General features: G+C 39.9%; 1 protein-coding gene across 11 annotated transcripts in view; it reads left to right on the forward strand.

The window, feature by feature from the left end:
- Nucleotides 1-18678, forward strand: part of COQ10B (coenzyme Q10B) — a 35493-nt gene extending 16815 nt beyond the window's left edge. For 8 of the 11 annotated variants that reach the window (XR_006284714.1, XR_006284719.1, XR_006284716.1 and 5 more), the window contains 3 exons: nt 4668-4817; nt 8758-8817; nt 9283-9475. Coding sequence is in view for 2 of the 11 variants with exons in the window: in XM_037912400.2 (XP_037768328.1) it covers nt 4504-4553; nt 4668-4817; nt 9283-9475; nt 12918-13019; nt 17550-17717 (663 nt within the window). In the remaining 9 variants the exon portion in view is untranslated. Of the gene's footprint in view, nt 1-3356; nt 4554-4667; nt 4818-8757; nt 8822-9282; nt 9476-12917; nt 13020-17549 lie in introns of those variants that run through there. The other 3 variants (XM_037912400.2, XM_007071874.4, XR_006284718.1) reach the window with 3 other exon arrangements.
- Nucleotides 18679-19517: the final 839 nt, after the last annotated feature.

A 19517-nucleotide genomic window follows, 5' to 3' on the forward strand; every position in this document is an offset into this window, starting at 1 on the left:
AGGGTGAAATACAGTCCCAGGAATATTGTGATTCCAAAAAACTTTACTGTAAATGAAATGTCTAGTTCTGCTTGAAGGAAATGCAAAGCATTAACTGTTAGCAAACTGACACTCTTTCTAGCTGAATCAATATATATAATTTTGGGGTATATTTCAAACATATTTCAAGACCTGTGCCATGACATTTTAATAAATATAAGGTTGATTAAGAGTCAAGATCTACCCACTTTGTGTCACAGCTGTTTCTGTTAAACCCAGTCTTTCAATTCTAGAGGCAAATTGTGTGAAAACAAAAGAAAACTTGGAAAGCAAAATGGACTCAACTATTTCTTTTAATAAGGAGTGAAATAATAAAGGGACTCTTGCAGCCTTTATTGTTATTAGGGAGCTGCTGGTTGTGCCTCCATGTTAAGGTTGAGGTAAGGTGTGTGTGGTAATAAATAGGTTGGAGTCGAAATCCCTTCATGATGTCATAAACTACATTTAGTTGTTTGACACAGGGACTGAAGTAGAAAAATGTGAGATCTTTTTTCCCTCTTTGGAGGGGGAAAAAAAAGTAATTTTATGTCCTGTCCGCATTCAAGTGAAGTTTAATGTGGGCTGGAGATACTAAAATAGTTCATCCTCGTTAAAGGAAAGTAGCTTTCCTTGATGAAGCTGAACTGTAGCTCACGAAAGCTTATGCTCAAATAAATTTGTTAGTCTCTAAGGTGCCACAAGTACTCCTTTTCTTTTTGCGAATACAGGCTAACACAGCTGCTACTCTGAAACCTTTTTAAAAATTATTTTAGTATGTGTGGTTTGAGGACAAACTCCATTTCCAGAAACTGTGTTTATATGGTTATAGCCTATCTTAAACAAATGTGATGTTTAGGTGCTTTTGATCCAAGTGTAACTTGTCTTAAAATGATAGTGTGTTCAGAACTTTCTGTCCTTGACAGTGAGATAAAGAATTAGGGGAGTGTAGATATTACTAGGTTTTCATAAGCACTATATTCATGATCTACCAAATACTTTAGCTATAGATCCAATCTCATGATCTACCAAATACTTTAGCTATAGATCCAATCTGTACCAAATTTATATAAACTTATCTTTATAATAACTTGTATAATGCATGTACCAAGTACATACCTCTATCTGTGAATGTTTTAATCAATAATGTGCTATTAATAAAAGAGGGAGAGACATTCAGACCACTCTTCCATAAAGTACTTTGGCCTGTGCATTTTCCTTTGTCACCTAGTGCAGAGAGGAGCATTGTGGAAAGTTGCACAATTGTGTGAAAAGAAAAGATGTCTATGTGGTATCTTAACACCGCGCAGCTGCTTACAACCCCTCTAATGTGTGAGCTTTGCTCTGCCTGTGTGTTGAGTACCAAACTAACTAATGAGGGAGAAATTGATGTCCACTAGGATTTGGAGTGAGATCAACTTATGTCACATTGGTGTCATAGACCAAAAACAGCCACTAGATGACATTAACTGTATGAAACTGATATTTGAGAAACTATGAACACGGTTACAGTGGCACATCCTTAGTACTAATATGTCTTTTCTATCATTTGTTAGATATCTCTCTTCTTCTAGTAATTGATTCTAATCAACTTCAATCTTAAAACAGATCTAGTTTTTTAAATTTAATAAAATCATGGAGTATATGTTATTTGAACATGTAAGATACAGTAGTAACTGTTGACTCCGTGGAGCTTGAAAGACATGTGGTACCATAGTTGTTGTCCTAGCATTTGGAGATAAAGCAGTAAGTGATTGGTTTGGATAATAGTAAAAAAGGTATACTAAGATGTGAAAGCTGGCTGCCCTGTTGCTAGAGAGGGGTAAATGCAGGACTAGAAGCCAAGTACTTTTGAGTTCTAATATGAGCGCTGCTGCTATCTGCCCTCTGTGCCTTAAACAAGTCACTAATACTCTACATCTGTTTCCCTATCTGTAAAATTGGGAATATGTAGTGTCTGAAGATGGATGAACAATGAGTGTTGAGCACTGTTTTTTATATACCTAAACTAAATACTTCATTACTACATGTGTCCTTGAAAGAGTTAAAAGCCTGATTCAAGAGAGCCCCTATGCTTAAGTCCCACTGGTATCATGTATTTCACTGATGTCTTTTGTAAGGATGCTTTCTTGAATCGGAGCCAAAGACAGCACATTCTTGATATCTGATTTATCTTCAGATGAAATCAAGAGAAAATAAACTGATGATGCAGTATTCCATATGAAACCTCTTCAGACTTGTTAACCTTGTAATTTCTTCATGTTAATCATAGCCGCCTACCTTTGAATGGTATTAAAACTCTAAATCAGACACTATCGATCAGCAATTATTTCTCATTGTCCTTATTTATGTTGTTTAACATCTAGAATTGGGATTTGGAAGTTGCAAAGCAAGCCTATCTGAAAAATGGTTTGAAATACTTTTACTGTATCATTACAGAAATTTAAATACACATTTACTTTTGACAATGTACTATATATAGTTAAAAACTCTCATGCTTTATTTTTGTCTGTGGTCGAGAGAGGCTCACTTAAATGTAAAATAAAGCCTATCCCAGGTTTTCTGAGTGCATTGGCCAGATTTATAGAAATTGGATATGGATAAGGATTTATTAATTATTTTATCAATCTCTCTGGCACTGCAAGATTGTTTCTATATGGTACCCGTTGCTGCATCTTGTCCAGGCATATTGCTAAATTATGGGACTGTAGTCACATCTTTTGAGATACAACTGTCCTACAGTCAAATAGATCTCATTCTCAAGGGTTTGCCAGATACTCAGCCTAACTTTCCCTTTCCTAATTTCATACCAATACTCCTGGTTGTATCTCCGATACAATCCCAAGTAATTCCTTTCTGTCTCTGGTGTTTACGATTCTAAATATTTGTGGTCTATGATCTTGTTTCACACGTTTTATTACCTCGCAAAATATGTATATATTATCTCTCCAGAGTGTGATAGAGTTCTTTGCTCTCTTCTGAAGTCCCTCCCAGACTGCTTTTCTGTCTAACATGGTGAACCAGAATTAAATGCAACTGTAGCCTGGGTAGTTGTACAATTGAGGGTTACTTATTGCAGTTCTTAGGGGCATAAGCATTTTTGTCAAGTGTTCATGATAGCTTTGAATAGAATTTAGTTACTCAAGTAGATATTTCTATTATATAAGCTCCTCAAAGCAGGGATTGTGTCTCAAGAATATTTATAAAATGGCTTGTATAATTACAGTATTATTCGAATGTCCTGTAATAAAGCTCCATTGAGGTGAGTGCAGAGCAGGTATGTGATGCTTCCATGATGTATTAAATGTCTGCCCCATAAATTTACACTGTTGGTTATTGTAGGAAATCAGTGGGTGTTTTGCAGTCACAGGCCAGCAAAGTTAATAGGTTCTTCTTTAAATAGTTGGCAGTTTACACTTAGTTATCATAACTTGCTAGACTTCAGTGGTTAAGGAGAAGACTCATCCACCAGTGCACTATGTTTAAAAAAAAAAAAAAACAACCTTTCAGCTTATTGGGGAAGGTCAGTTCCATTTTTAACTCCTCATTCATATGACTGCTTGATTCTAGAGTTACAGCTCTGATTGTGTTAGAAATACGATAGAAACCCAGATAGTTCATTAGATATTATGGGGAGAGGGACCACTGGTAGATAATAGAGCTCTCTCTTTTAAATGCATTGATGCCAGGAATCAGGACTTCCTGAGGTTAACTTTTGTATAAAATATACTAGTGCTTCTTAACAATGAGAAATCCCAACTCAAGCAGGGTATTGAATTTAACAGTGTAGATGGATCTATAAATGTGATGATTCACATTTTAAAACTGAAATATGCTTTGTATTTTTCCATAATCTTAAATTCATTGAGAGAATATAAATATGGCCTTTATAAGTATTTCTGAAAAGTAAATGGTGAGGTTTTATTTCTGAAATTCAAGATTATATATGATCTCAACTGTTTCAGGAGAAACAAATGTCTAAAGTAGGATAAGGAGTGTAGTTTCCTCTCCAAAAGGCCATGCAGCCAGGAACTTGCTTTTTAAGAGAAATAAGGGGGGAGGAGAAACTAACTTCTTGTCATCTGAAACATAAAAATATGAATGTATTTTTAATGGTATTCAGCTGTGTATCTCAGACTCCAAACTTCTTTTTCTGTTCACATATTCAGAATGGGACAAAATATTAGAGATGACGTCTGAAAACTACTTGTATATTAGCAGGAAATGCTAATCAAAGTGAACTCAGTTTAGTGTATGGCCTCAGACTGAGTTGAAGCCAAGTCTTAAAGGAAGGCCTTTGTATTTTACTGTGTGCCAATTTTTTTTTTTCCATGACTGGGAGCTATTTTTAGTTTTGCCAAAGACAAAAAAAGGTTAACATTGCATCTTGAACAGCTTACAGATTGTTATGGAGCTCATTTTCACAACTGAATCAAAAATTTTCTGCAATACTGTAGAACAGATTGCCTGTATATCTCACTTTAATGTATGCAGAATTGTAGCCGTGTTGGTCCCAGGATATTAGAGAGACGAAATAGGTGAGGTCATATCTTTTATTGCACTTCACCCACCTCTCTATCTTACTTCAAAGCATTAATGATTTGTTTTGTTAATCAAAAACACACTATAATAAAACATTTTCACAATTGCAGGCACTTGGCTTCATGTGGTATTCTGATGAGCAGAATTCCTCAAATGCAAGCATCTGTAACAAACCGTACCTTCGCAAGAAGAACTTTCTTCAACATTGCTTCACCATTCGGAAACAAAAGAAAAGAATATTCTGAGAGAAGAATTATAGGGTTTGTATAATAGAACTATGGAAATAGACTTTTATAGATGTGTGTGCATTTGTTTTCTATAAGTTGTTGTAGATAACTAGAAATACTAGAAATGTTTATGGCTTATGTTTAGTGGTGACTAATGATTTTAAAGGAGCCTGACTTTCAGAAAGTGTAGAGCATCTCTCCCCTCAAAATCAGGCCCCTTTTCATAGAATCATAGAATATCAGGGTTGGAAGGGACCTCAGGAAGTCATCTAGTCCAACCCCCTGCTCAAAGCAGGACCAATCCCCAATTAAATCATCCCAGCTTTGTCAAACCTGACCTTAAAAACTTCTAAGGAAGGAGATTCTACCTAAGTGCCTCAGAATGACCACCAAAAAATGAAGACACTAAAAATCACTAGCCAGTTTTGAAAGGTTTAGTTGTCTTGTCCAGAAATTAAACCCAGTGTTCAAAAAAATTTATAATAAATAAAATTTAAAAAGCTACCCCTTCTAGTAGAAAGAATGCCTTAACCATTTAATCTGCTTCTGCAGAAAACTAATTCCAGCAAAATAACAAAGGTATGAACTCAACTAGTTTTTCCTCATTTGCTCCAAGAACATGCTAATACTTGCACTTATATTGCATCTTTCATTTGAGGATCTTAGATTGCTGTTGGGGTGTGTGGAGAGGAAGCATTATCCCTGTTCTATAGATGGGGAAACAAAAGTACAGAGCTACAGCCGAGGGTGAAATCTGGCCCCATTGAAGTCAGTAGACACGGACAGGGGTAAAGGGGCCAAGGCTGGGGTCTGCAGCTGGGGGTGGATCTGTGGCTGGGAATGGGGCCGCTCCCAGGTGCAGCTCTGCTCTCGGTCTTGGCCCTGGGCCAGGAATGGAGCTGTGACCAGTGGCTGGGGGTGGGGGCAGGGCCAGGAGCAGAGCTGCGCCGAGGCTGGGGGCAGGAGCCAGGGACGTGGCGGGACTGGAGCAGAGCTGGGGGCAGGAAGGGGTTGCGTGGTGCTCCCTCCCCACCATGCCCCCTGGAAGTTCCTAGCAGGGTGTGCCCCACAGTTTTGGGACTTCCGTTTTAAATTGTTAGGAAACATGCAAAAAGCCTTTAATATTACAATTAAGTAAACAGTGAAGATATTTTACTTCACAAGGGCCAAAGTTTAGGATCTCTTTCTTCTCAATTTGATGACTGACATTGGGACACCTAAAGCAGAAAAAGGCTGCGTATTCTACGTTGCTTTAATTGTTTGTAATGTCACCAGTTGTTTTAGGAGAAACTCAAGATCAGAATTTTGTATTTATTTTTTTCCAAATGCTCTTTAAAATGTTTTAATCTTTAATTTAAACCCATCCCCATACTTCCTTAGGGTCCAATCCTGCAAGTGCTATGCACGTTGGAAGTCAGTTCACTCTGTGCGTATCAGGAGGTGCACAGCACTTTGTGGGTATGGGCTGATCTTACTTACTATTTCTAAAACACCATAAATGTAATTAACACTTTAAACAAATAAGAATGTCCATGCCCCCAAGGAATTTGCTATGTGAAGTTTAAACAAGATGTATGAGGGAAGACGACAAAATGCTGGGCACAGGATGGAGGGTGATGTGCGGACAAGGCCTGATGGGATAAGATAATGGAGTTGCTGAGGTAGCTGATGGTTAAACTAGGCAGTTCACAGCATGCTGAAGGATTGAAGAAATGAAGGGTACAGAGATGGGTCTGAGCTACGGTTTTCCCCCTATGACAAAAGATAATAGGGAAAGGAGCCAGTAGGGGAGAGTGGTTAAAGAGAAAAGAGGAGGTGAAATAAGCAGAAGGGAGGAGTTATGAGTTGAAGGGTTAGAGGGAGATAAACAAAAAGAGACTAGAGCAGCAGGAGGATTCTTTAATTAGGTCTGTTTTCTAGCAACTCTTGGAAATGAGTACCAGTCCATTTGAAGGACTAAGGAGTTGACTGTGTAGCTAATAATATGCAATGCCGCCTATCTTTGCTCCAGGTGGTGCTTAAAAATATACTCATTGTATTGTATGTGGACAACATTTGACTTTCAAATGGTCATAACTGGTTAAATCAAAATCAGTTTTCTTCAGAAGACTGACAGGTCTCATTGAGGGCAATTTCCATGTCAGATGGTTGCTAGATTTTTTTTGTTTTTATTATTTTTCTGCAAGATAGCTTTTTTCCCCTTTCCAAAAGCAGCTGTAATTTTTCCTTCAAACTTGACATATACTCAACCCCGCTCACCGCCCTTTCCCCCTCAAACCCCCGCTCACCCCCAAAAAATCATTTCCCAACAGAAACCAACTTTAGAAACACTCCTGCAGCTTTGCCTCTAGCAGTTGTATCAGCTTTCCTAATAATACAGGATTTTTAAAGTTTGTATATTTTAAAAGCATGCAGATCTGCAAAACATATGAATGGGCTGATTTGCTAAAGGGTGGGATGAAAAGCTAAAGATCTACAGAATTATAAATACTTAAATCTGTATCTCTATAGAATTTACTGCAATTTTGCATATGTCTAGAACAGGGGTGGGCAAACTTTTTGCCCTGAGGGCCACATCAGGTTTCAGAAATTGTATGCAGGGCTGGTTAGGGGAGGCTGTGCCTCCCCAAACAGCCAGGCATGGCTCGGCCCCTTCTCCCACTCCCTTCCAGCTTCTCGCTCCCTCCATTCCCCCTCCCCCCCCACTCCCTGTCCCCTGACTGCCCCTGGAACCCCCACCCCTGACTGCCCCCCATTACCCCATCCAACCCCTCCTCTCATTCCTGACTGCCCCCCCCCGGGACCCCTGCCCCATCCAACCACCCCTTCTCCCTGTACCCTGACTGCCCCTGGAACCCCCACCCCTGACTGCCCCCTGCCACACCATCAAACCCCTCTCTCCTTCCTGACTGCACCCCACTCCCCCGGACCCCTGCCTCCATTCAACCCCCATGTTCCCCACTCTCTGACCGTCCCGACCCCTGTCCACCTCCCCGCCCCCTGACCACCACCCCTGAACTCCCCTGCCCTCTATCCAACCCCCGTGCTCCCTGCCCCCTTACTGCGCTGCCTGGAGCACCAGTGACTGGTGGCGCTACAGCCACGCTGCCCGGCTGGAGCCAGCTACACCACCGCGCAGCATAGAGCACTGGGTCAGGCTGGGCTCTGCACTGCGCTGCGCCAGGAGCTCGCGGCCCTGCCGCCGAGAGCATTGCACCGGCGGCACAGTGAGCTGAGGCTGCAGGGGGGAGGGGAACAGCGGGGGAGGGACTGGGGGCTAGCCTCCCAGGCCAGGAGCTCAGGGGCTGGGCAGGAGAGTCCCGCGGGCCATAGTCTAGAAGGCTGAACTAGAGGTATAAAAACTGTTCTGTGGAAAATCACTTGCACAGTATTTGAAGAGCCTTTATGAATAATAGAAAATTTTTATCTTGATATCGTTGTTCGACCATTACAAATGAAGGTGATATAAATATTTACCCTGGGCCGAAACTTCGTATATGGGTCAGAATCAGTTTAAAAAAAAATCTGTTCTGCATTAACCCCATTTAAAAACTAGTTCAAGACAAGACTAGAATTTCCATCTTGCTTTCACCCTAAGGGTTTGAATGAGATTGACTTATCAAAAAGTCGGAGGGAGGTTTTTATTAAATCCAGCATCTTAGTCTAATGGCTTCTTTTTAGGGTTTTTTTTTGTTTGTTCATTTGTTTTTTTGTTTTTGGTAAAGTCCATTTGATACAGAAGTAGCTTAAACTTAAGACTAAAAGGTTCCCCCCTATTTGAGACATCTAAAATTTAGTACCAATAGTCTTTATCTTGAAGAATTGCATGTGCAGACTGCTTGAAATTGGCTTTTAGCTTTTTTTTTTTTTTTTAAATACTGAGTAATTTAGGCTCCAATCCTGCAAACACTTATGGATATGAGGGGCTAGTCATATGCATGAAATTACAAATTACTCATTTGTGTGTTTGTAGGATTGGGATCTTAGCTCTCGAATGCAAGGGACTAATAGCAGCAGCTTGACAGAACAGACGGTGGGTAAGCACTGTGCTGGCTTCCCCACCTAGCTTTACCAATATACCTCATCCTAACCTGTGGCACCTCATCTATTCCAATGTCTTGCTTCCCTTGAGCAAATACTGATTTGTACCAAATTGCTTACAACTCTTTCTTAACTATTTTTAATTAGCTAAGTTACCTGTACATTTTTTAATAATAGCTATATTGTCTTCAGTTGATTGTATCTTTTGAGATTCTAAGTTGTATGATTTTTAGAGTGAAAATATTCATTTTAACTTTTTGTAAAGTGTAGTCAGCATTTACAGTGCTGTATAAGTTACTATTAAAATATTAAAAGGATGTAAATCTGCAAAGTCAAGAACTCATACGTTTGGAAATACAAAATTAAAGTTGCCCACGTAAATTATAGTAACTTGAAAAGCTTTTATATTTAAATTACTACAGTTTTATAACTGGTAATGTCATGTTTCTATTTCCAGGTATTCCATGCAGGAAATGTATGAAGTGGTAGCTGTTGTGGAGGACTACAAACTCTTTGTTCCTTGGTGTAAAAAGTCAGACATATTATCCAAACGTTCTGGGTACTGCAAAGCCCACTTAGAAATAGGATTTCCTCCTGTGGTAGAGAAGTATACATCAGTTGTTACCCTAGTGAGACCTCACTTGGTTAAGGTAATTCTTATTTTGTGTATTTCTTGTGTGTAACTTTTCCTAATATCCAATTGTATAAATGTAATACTTTAAAGAAAACAGGAAACTATGACTTCAAAACAAAATTCAAAAACGAGTCATAAAGCTGTTTTGAGTGGTGCTATATTTTCAAAAACTGTGTGTGTAGCTTTTGTTTAAGACCTAATTACAGCTGAGGGATATTGAACATTGTTTTTAAAATGTGTCTTTAAAAGAAAGATCTTTGCTTTATTCTTTTTATTGTGTGAGAAATAACCAGCCATTTATGTGATACATGTATATACCAATTCCTAGTTCTCTTCATTATAAGGAATGCTTGTTAGAATATTTTTTATATAATCCTCTTTAAACTTAAAATTAATTTTGACTTTCCCGCTTCTCAAAGAAAAAGGGGCATGATGCTTCAGACACTTCAGCAAGAACTGTGGCATCTGTCATCACTCTCCTCCAGCATTCATGACTTACATTATTTGGCCTGTTTGGCTGGAAGGAGCGCTTTAATGGTGAAGGCTTGTTCAGTAGCAAGACTGATGAGAAGATGGAGACTTTTGGGTTAAGCTGGTCAGAAGAGAAGGAACCCTGCTTCATCTTCTTTCACATTGTAGAGGCAATAACTTTCATCTGTTTCCTTTTACCCTTCTTCATAACCGTTCCAACCATGGCAGTAACCAAAAAGGCAGATTAAAAGGACAACATTTTAAGCAGAAGTCTGGCACTTCAGCTGCTCTTTTGTCCTCTACACCTACTCAGGCTCAAATTCAAGGGTTGCTCGGGAACCTAATCTCTTATTTCTTTTGCACTTTTCTGTCTCACACCTTTCCTTCACTTTGGGAATCATCTCATCCATTTTCTTGCAGCATGGAGTAAAATTGCCATAGATAACTTGTGTTAAAGATAATTGTTTGGCTAAGCAGTCCAATTCTGCTCTTTCTCCCATCCCCATTCTTTTCAGGGATTCCTCTTACAAAACACTGTTAAGAGCAGAAATGGATTCCTTGTTAAGTATGGGGGATATAAGATGCCAAGACAGTACAGTGGGGAGAAGGGCTTTTATTTAAAGAACTTTCTCATTCTGGGGGGGGAAAAATCAGGACCTGAGACAGGTGAACAATTACAGCAGAAAGTTCAGGTTTCACATGCTGACTGGACTCTATCCCTACTATTTTTCTACAAGACTGGCTCTTGACCTAAGAGAACTGTGAATGTAGGCATCAGGCTGCTTCATCAACTATCTCTTAGATTTACAGCTCACCTTAAAAGAGCATATCTAGTCTTGGAGAAGACTAGAACAGGGGTTCTCAACCTTTTTCTTGCTGAGCCCCCCTTCAACATGCTATAAACGCCAGAGCCCAGTGGGGTTTGGGGGTGGGGGAGGACTTGGGGCTCTGGGCTTGGGGGGGACCCTTGGGCATAGGCATAGTTTTACTTCTGTTTTGGAGTGGGCAAGAGCTGGCAGGGTTCGAGACAGCTCTGCACAGTGGGGTCCAGGGAGGGAGTGCCACCTCCACCCCCGACTCACTCAGGAGGCCACCCAGCCTGTCTGGGCTGTGGGGGGATGCAACCAAAAAATATAACTCAAAGGGGGGAGTCAGTTCAAAAAGTTTGAAAACGACTCAGGGTGCAAAGGGGGGTAGCTAGTGGCTGTGTGCAGGCAGTGGGATAGCTCAGGGTGCAGGCAGGTAGTAGCTAGGGGCTGTGTACAGGTGGGCAGGGACGGTCCTAGTGTGGCTCCTGGCTTCAGCCCCACGCTGCTCCTGGCTTAGGGGGAGAAGGGGGTGCCAGATTCAGCCCTACGCAGCTCCCAGCTTGAGGGGTAGGGAAGGGGGTGCCGGATTCAGCCGCACTGCTCCCAGCTTGGGGGGGGGGGAGGAGGAAAGGGACATGGGATTCAGCCCCGCACCGCTCCCGGCTTCGGGGTGTGCTGGTTTCAGCCCTGTGCCACTTCAGCGCAGGGGCTCTGGGTTTCAGCCACGGGGCTCTGTGGATCCGCTGAAAGGGCTTGTGGATCCCCAGTTGAGAACCGCTGGACTAGAGTACTTCACCCCTAAGAGTGGTGAAGGGAGAAATCTATTTTTGGTGCTTAAGGTCTCTCCCAGACCTATTGTCTTTGTCTATACGAGGATTTTTTTTTTCCCTAAAAATTCCCACCATTCAGATCCATCAGTGTTGGCAAAGTGGGAATGGTATCATAGACAAGGAGCTGCTGGCATTCTAACTTGTGTTATTATGGTGGCAAAAACACCAGCAGCGCCTATCCACCATTGCTGTTGCTGACAGCATTGAATCGTTAGTATCAACAGTGGCCGATGTGAAGGAAAAAAATTCTAGTATTGATGCGTCCATTGAGGCTAGAAGAGTTGCAATGGCAGCATGCTGTTTCCCAGGGTAGAGGAAGAACCATGTAATTTCTTTCTGAAAATTCCAAGGCAATTGGGAAGCAGCATTAGGTGATTCTTGAAGAGGGAGCATTGTTCAATCCTCTGCTGGAAGTATGGCCAGCCCAAATCTGGATTTGGACAGCAAACAAGAGTGAGTGAAAATAAGGGCTACATTGATCTTCAATCCCAGAGTGGAGGTTACAAAGCCAACACCACTATACTCCCCTAATATAAAACTTTAGGCAAGGACTCTAATCAGATCCGCCCGTAAACACTGCTTGCTGGGAACTGAAGCCAAATACGTGTACTTATGGCCAGATTCTGCTATTCTTCTATAGATTAATCCCTTACGTTGAAATCAATGAGAATCTTCATTCAGTGAGAGTGGTAGAATATGTTCCTTAATGACATGCATTTCTCGTGAAATAATATTTGTGAACTCTCAAACTTACAGAGGTGGCTGCAGTTGAGACCTACGGTAGTTTAACATATAGCCACTAATACTGTTTAGCATCAAAAGACAATAGCTACAAATTAAGACCATTTATACAAGGTAATTACAAATATTGGAGGCATTTCAGTGCATATAATTTATACACAAGAAATAGTAAAGGTTAAATATCAGATGCCTTGTTTAAAACTATGGTACTTACAACACAATGGTACTAAATGATTGCAATTTACAATACTAGGGCACTATTCTGCTTGTCCTACATACGTCGATCTCTTAGTTCTGTGCACCTGGTTTGAAATCTGTTGTGGCTCTGAGAACAGAAATTGGCCCCCTCCACACTGTCCTTTTTCTACCTAAGAACTGCTCGTCATGTAGATAACTTGATTACATTGCTTGAAATTATTTTAGGTAAACTGGTCTTTTCTTGGCTTCAATGCAGGAGAAATTCTTAGCTGCGCCATGCCTTTTAACATGTAATGAAATGTGAAAACATTAACTTTCCTAATACCAGCTTCCAAAAGGAAATACTTCGGCCTCGTATATTTAATGTACGAAAGCATAGTTCTAGCTTAACTCTTAAACTTTCTTTTAGGCATCCTGCACAGATGGGAAACTATTTAATCATCTGGAAACAGTGTGGCGTTTCAGTCCAGGAATCCCAGGTTATCCAAGAACATGCACCTTGGATTTTTCAGTAAGTATGGTAATTAAGCTCACTGACTGCTTGAAATGGGACATGGAAATGTACTTAAAAGCAAACTACAGCCATGATAAACACAAATGTGCTGCTACTAATGAAAAATATGCTAAGCACATGCACTGAAAAATCATGTTAACTTTACAAAAGTTACTGTTAAACTTTACCATGTGAAAACTTCCCTTTCTAGTCCTCATGGGGAATACTTCTTTGATGAAAACATTAGCTTCCACTGCAATGAAATAGTTCAAGGGGTTGAGTATATTCCTCCCCTCAAACTACTAAGCACTTAATGCTGGTGTTTTCCAGGCTGCCAGACACAATTATCCCATATGTATTTGTCTAAGTCAGTGATAGAAAAGCCTACTAGATGATATAGACCGTGGCCCCACAAATACAGGATTGTTCTCATGTTAACTTCTACTTTTAAATATTCCAATGGAGAGGATTCCAGTGGAGAGGAGTGGTATTTTCCCTCTGCTGTTTAGCATGGAGTAGACTCTTTTTTTCCTTTTTTGTGTACTGACCTTTCTTCTTCCTCCTTTGTACTGTTATCCAGTCCCTTTTTGGTTGTCTCAGCCAGGCTGTATGTATTGAGCTCTTCTGTTCTAGTCTTTTCTCCACATAAGTGCTCCAGTCCCTTAATCACTTCTTGCTCCCTTATGAACTGCCTGCATGCAGTTTATATGGTTTGGTAATGAGGTGGCTGCAGTTAGATGTAGTATTCCAGACAGTTACACTGGAGTTGTATTCAGGGAAAATAACGCCTCTCTATTCTATGATGGGAAACCACTGCAGCTCAAAACTGTGTTAGCCCATCTCCCTTTTTAGTTATTTGGTTTTTTTAAATTTATCTCCTAATTCCTGTGTGTGTATCTTTCTCTCTGACGAGAGAGAGAGAGAGAGAGAGAGAGGTGTGTTTTTTTGGGGGAGTCATTCCCAAGCCAGGGACCTACCTGAAAACTTGTACCTCCGTGTACAGCCTGGCCTACAGCAGCAAATGCTGTACTCATGTGTGGGTAGATATTGTTGCCATCTGCTGGAGTTCCCTGATTTAACAAACTCTCTCTCCTGTAAATAGGAGAGAGCTCTTTTGGTGCCTCTTGTAATTTGAGACCCTCTTGCATTGGCTAATCTCCTTCCATTTATTGGGATTGGGGACATCACAAGTTCAGTAATAGGAAAACAAGCAGATGCTTGTAAAATTAAACTGTTTATCTTGCAGGACATGCCACTTAAGCTTGCAAGATGTATGGACCCCCAAGCTGTTTTACTCATAGAATGTAAAAGCTCCCCAGAAAAATTTATTGTCCTAAAGCTCCTCAAAAAAAGCAGTATGCTAGCTCCCACTGATTGTGCTGAAATGCTGAATGCTTTATCCCAAACCTTGTGTGAGTTGAGAAAGTCAGAATGACTGATTTTAAATCCCATAATCCAGATACCTTGTTCTAAGGAAACACAAACTTAAAAAAAAAAAAAAAAATCTTACATAAACCACTTTATGACATTCTAGGTTGTTAAAGGGAGTCAAAATTGGCCTTAAAATGGACACTGTTTGACTTTACGTGGAACTGCTATCATGGCCCTTTGCCATCCACCGTATTTTGAAGAGGTAAATGGTTTGTATCAGTAACCGAAGTAGAGACAGTTGAGTTCGTTGGATGTAGAAGAGGACTCTGAGTGAGGCACTTTGGAATTCTAATCTTGCTCTGTTGCTGACTCGCTGTGTGTCTACAGCGAAGTAATTTAAGTCTTTTCCCCATCTGCAAAACTAAGATTAATACGTATCTACAGTACTTTACCGGTGTGGTGTTATGGATTAGTAAATCCATAAATTAGTAAATGTTTGTACCGAGTTTAGAAAAGTAAAGCACACTAATGGTTATTCCTTATGCTTGCTCTCTGAATAAAACATTTTATCATCTTTGACATCACTTAACAGTGTATACTGCTGGGAACAGAAGTAGCAGAGACTTCTCCACAGCCTTCTGGAATGTGACAGAGGGCTTGGCTACACTTGTGAGTTAGAGCGCATTAAAGCAACCCCAGGCGCCCTAGCTCACTACCTGTCCACACTAGCAAGGCACGTAGAGCACTCGTGGTACTCCACCTCAGCAAGATTAACGCTTGTTGCGCCTTGGCTGAAATGCCTGGGCGTCAGTGTGAACGAGGTGTTGCATTACTGCGCTCTGATCAGCCTCCGGAAACATTTCATAATCTCCTTAAGTCAAGTGGCCACTCTTGGCATAGTTTTGGAATCGCTGCAGGTATGCAGATATGCCCTTTGAAAGCTCTATTATCTGCTCCGAGACACAGCAACCATTACTGTGGAATGCTGTGTGTGTGTGTGTGAGAGAGAGAGAGGTGGTGGGGAGGAAGGTCTGCTGCTGTCTGAACTTACAAGACAGCATGCTGACATGCTGTCTCCCCCCACATACACACAACACACTCCCTGTCACACTCCACCAGCCCTCCCCCCCCATTTGAAAAACATGTTGCAGTCACTTGCATGCTGGGATAGCTACCACAATGCACTGCCCTCTGTGGCTGTTGCAAGAGCTGCTAATGTGGCCATACCAGTGCGCTTGTAGCTGTCAGTGTGGACAGATTGCAGCGCTTTGCCTACTGCGCTCTGCGAAGGCTGGTTTAATTCAAAGTGCTCTACATCTGCAAGTGTAGCCGTGCCCAGAGTAGAACTAAGTTATTTGCAATAACTGAGGGTTTAAGTGAAACAACTAAAAATGTAGTTTTAGGGATGTAGCTTTAGATGCAAAAATAGAAATCTGAGCTGTGGGCTGCTGCTTGTTCCTGCAGGCTACTGTGCAGTCTTCAACCAAGTCAGCAGTGAATTCTGAATGAGAGGTATCTTAGATCTAAGCTGTGTTTTAGCTCTTTTTAACCATTCTTCCTACATAGCTTGAATACAGCATAGTGTTATCTGCAGTTCACTGGAAAAATCTGTAGTATCTGAAGTTCTTAAACAAAATTAAACACTGATACTTTTTTGCAAGACCCAACTTTTGGTCTCTGCCCTGTAGTTCTTGTTCCCTAAAGAACTTTTAGAGTTGCCAAAATGTGCTTGTCTTGCTTGAGTAAAGTTGCACGTGCTTAAAACCCTTGTATAAGTAGATTAATATGCACACCATTCCACACAACTCAAGAGGAAGACTGCTGTATCTATTTGAAGCTGTAAGGTCAATTTATAGGCAGGCTATGAGTGCCTCATTTAGAATTTAATTGGGACACCACTCTTAACACTGACTCTTAGGAAGAATGACACATGATGTTTAAGCATCTTCCAGGAAAGAGTGCACCTGCAGCAGCTGAGTACATCTTAACACCGTTCTGCAGCTCTTAGTACTGATTGTGGTAAATTATCACCTACTAAACCATATAGGAATTTTGTAAAAAGATTTCTCTTACTAGGGTGACTTGTGTATGCAAAACCAATATAACTGAGTTAAGACAAGATTCCAGTTTATAGTGATGAGTGTTCCCTCACTAAACTAAAACCATGGACAGTACCAAGTAATATGACAGGCTATTTCATGTAAACAGTAACATGGTTGTCATGAGTTATTTAAGCTTCCTTTCTCTTTCCTAATGCTTATTTTATGCTGGTATTTTTGGTTTAAATGCAAGAATAGTTAAATGGTTAGAGAGAATGATAGGATCCAAAATCTGGGACTGTAGTAGTCTTAGGCTTTGCTGCTTATAACTAATACAGTAGTGCTGTATAAAATCAGTTCTCATTTTGTGTTTAAGAGAGACCATTCACTAATTGGAATACTTGGATCCAAAGGTGGTGAGAGCAGCAAATGTGGTTTGCAGCAAAGTTAAAGCTATAGCCTTAATCACTGAAAGATGGGATGTGGAAAAGTAGCAGCTGGTCTTCCTCCCTAATTGCCATATTATTCTTTCCTTGCTTTAAATGTAGCTATAGCATATTATGACAACCACAAGTCAAGGTAAAAACTAGATTTAGTGTTAAAATGAAATGCCTTTTGTGTTCAATTGTGTTTACACATTCTCTCTCCATTTCAGGATCTAGCTCAGTGCCACCCATAAATGATCTCTGGCCTTAACTCCATGTCTGCTAGCCCTTACTCACCTGAATGCAAATCTATTTTCACACTTTTTCTCTCATTTACCTAGGTGTCAGTTTGCCTCAGTCATTAACTTATAACTGCATGCATTATTTACCCATCTTCACTTTTTTTTTTAAATAGCTATTGTGCTTTTGTATTATTACTAAAGTATTCTGGGCTGTAGCATGTATGAAAGATGCTATCTAAAAATGAACTGGGGTTGAATGGCTCATGAGTTTTCACTTGATATTTTTCAGAGGGATATATAAACTTCATTTGCATAGGGTTAGATCTCCCCTTCTTACAATTTAAAAAAAAAAATTGTGCTAGATATACAATTAAAAATACCCTTAAGTAAACAGATTATTTAATCTTGCTTTATCAAAGTCACTGAAATGGTAGATGCTAGAACAATCTTTCTTCTTGATTTCTCAAACAGGTTTCTTTTGAGTTTCGTTCACTTCTACACTCTCAACTTGCTACACTATTTTTTGATGAAGTTGTTAAACAGATGGTAGCTGCCTTTGAAAGAAGAGCATCCAAACTCTATGGCCCAGAAACTAGTATACCTCGGGAGCTAATGTTTCATGAAATTCATCACACATAAAGGGAAAAAAGTTAGCTCTCTACCTTTATTATACTCTAATTTGTACACCTTATTTATAAGAGGTGCTTTTCTGTGGGCATCTATTTAACTTAGCTTTGTGTGTAATATACTGCTGTACAAAACATGCATATAAGATGGAACCAGATGTACATAGAGGAATATTCAAGCTTCAAGTGCAATTCAGGGTGTGGTGTTTGTAACAAGCTGAGTGGCAGCTTCTGTCAGCTAGCCAACCAAGATTGCCTTTACCTTGCCCAACAGTTTGATTATATGATGAACAGCACATCAGCATTACTGCCTTATCTAAACTGTTAAGTTTTTGCAGTGTTTGTAATAAGTGTATGAAGTTTAAGTTATTAACAGTTTTTGAACATATGTAACTTATTCTCATGGTATCAGTATCAACCCAAACAAGTTCAGGAAAAGACAATTGCCTGTAACTTCCTACTTTTCCCTGCATCAGGAATACTAGACTTGTGTGTCAAAAAAGACTGAAAGAAGAATGCATTAATGGATGGCTTCAATACATTTTAACTGACAAGATTCCTGTGGACAAAGTATTGCCATCTTAGATTAGTAGCTGTGGTAAAGATATAAACTGACACATAACAGAAGTTAAGAGCAGCAATTACTTCTACAACTTGCTGATGTAGACTAAATCAGTGTGGCATTGTACAAAGTATATGTAATTCACTTAAATACAAAGGTCTAAAGCGAGCAATTAAAGGAAGCTTTTTAAAAGAAATCTACTTAAATCCACACATTCAGTGCTACCATTAAACAGATTACTGTAACATTAAAACAATGCAAAGGGGTAAATTATGCCAAGAATTCTTGAATGCATTTGGTGGGTTGCCATTAGGGCTATTCCCTTGTCTTATAACTCTCTATATTCCCCCTCCTCCCCAAAAGCAAGCTGGAGCTAAATTGTCTCAAAAATTAAAGCTATAAATTAAGTGAATGAAGACATCTGCATTTTTTCTATATTATATTGAATTGCCTAATTCCTGTTTTAATTTTACCATTAGATCAAGTCTGAAATCAGTGAAATGTTTACCCCTTTTCCCTTTCAGAAAAGTTAGATGTATTAAGTGTATATAGAGTAGATATCCCAGGAAAAAGTAAATCCCTTCAGATTCTTAAACTGAGTATATTTAAATCAGTTGCAGGCACTACACTATGAGTGCACAATTTCCCTCCCCATAGAACAGCTTCACTGTTTGCTGGGAACACGTAACCATGAGACTGACTTGAGCTTTCTGTCCATCTGCAAACTTTAAACTGAAGGAAAATTTTCTCCCACTTCCCCTGGAGGACATCATGAGTTGCAACACTCTTCATGCAGCTGCAGAGGTATGGTTCTTTAACTTCAGATGCTAAAAATATACAACCCAATGTGTTAAAGCAGTGACAAAAAAATCTCCTCTCCATGTTCTAGTAGGGGTCTGGTGATACAAAATTGTTAGTCTTCAACCTGGGGGGTACTAATTTACTTTTTACAAGACCTGCTAATTCTCCTGTAGAAAACACAAGATTCCTTTTGAAATATCGCAGGCAATTTATTCTTTCATACCCTCACAGTTTTCCCAACACTGCTGCTAAAAGGATCCAATACATGAAAAAGAATTAGTACTCAATAGGCAGAGTGACAAGTCCCTGTCCATAACTTACTACTGCAACTACATTAAATTTAAGATTAATTTTTCTTAAGAACTGTCAGTTGAGCTTGTGGTCTATACTCGCTCTCCATGGAGGGGAGGATTGTTTCTTAAACAAATACTCCATTCCTTCCCAGCACTA

Source organism: Chelonia mydas, chromosome 11, assembly GCF_015237465.2.
Source record: "Chelonia mydas isolate rCheMyd1 chromosome 11, rCheMyd1.pri.v2, whole genome shotgun sequence".
Taxonomy (NCBI): domain Eukaryota; kingdom Metazoa; phylum Chordata; order Testudines; family Cheloniidae; genus Chelonia; species Chelonia mydas.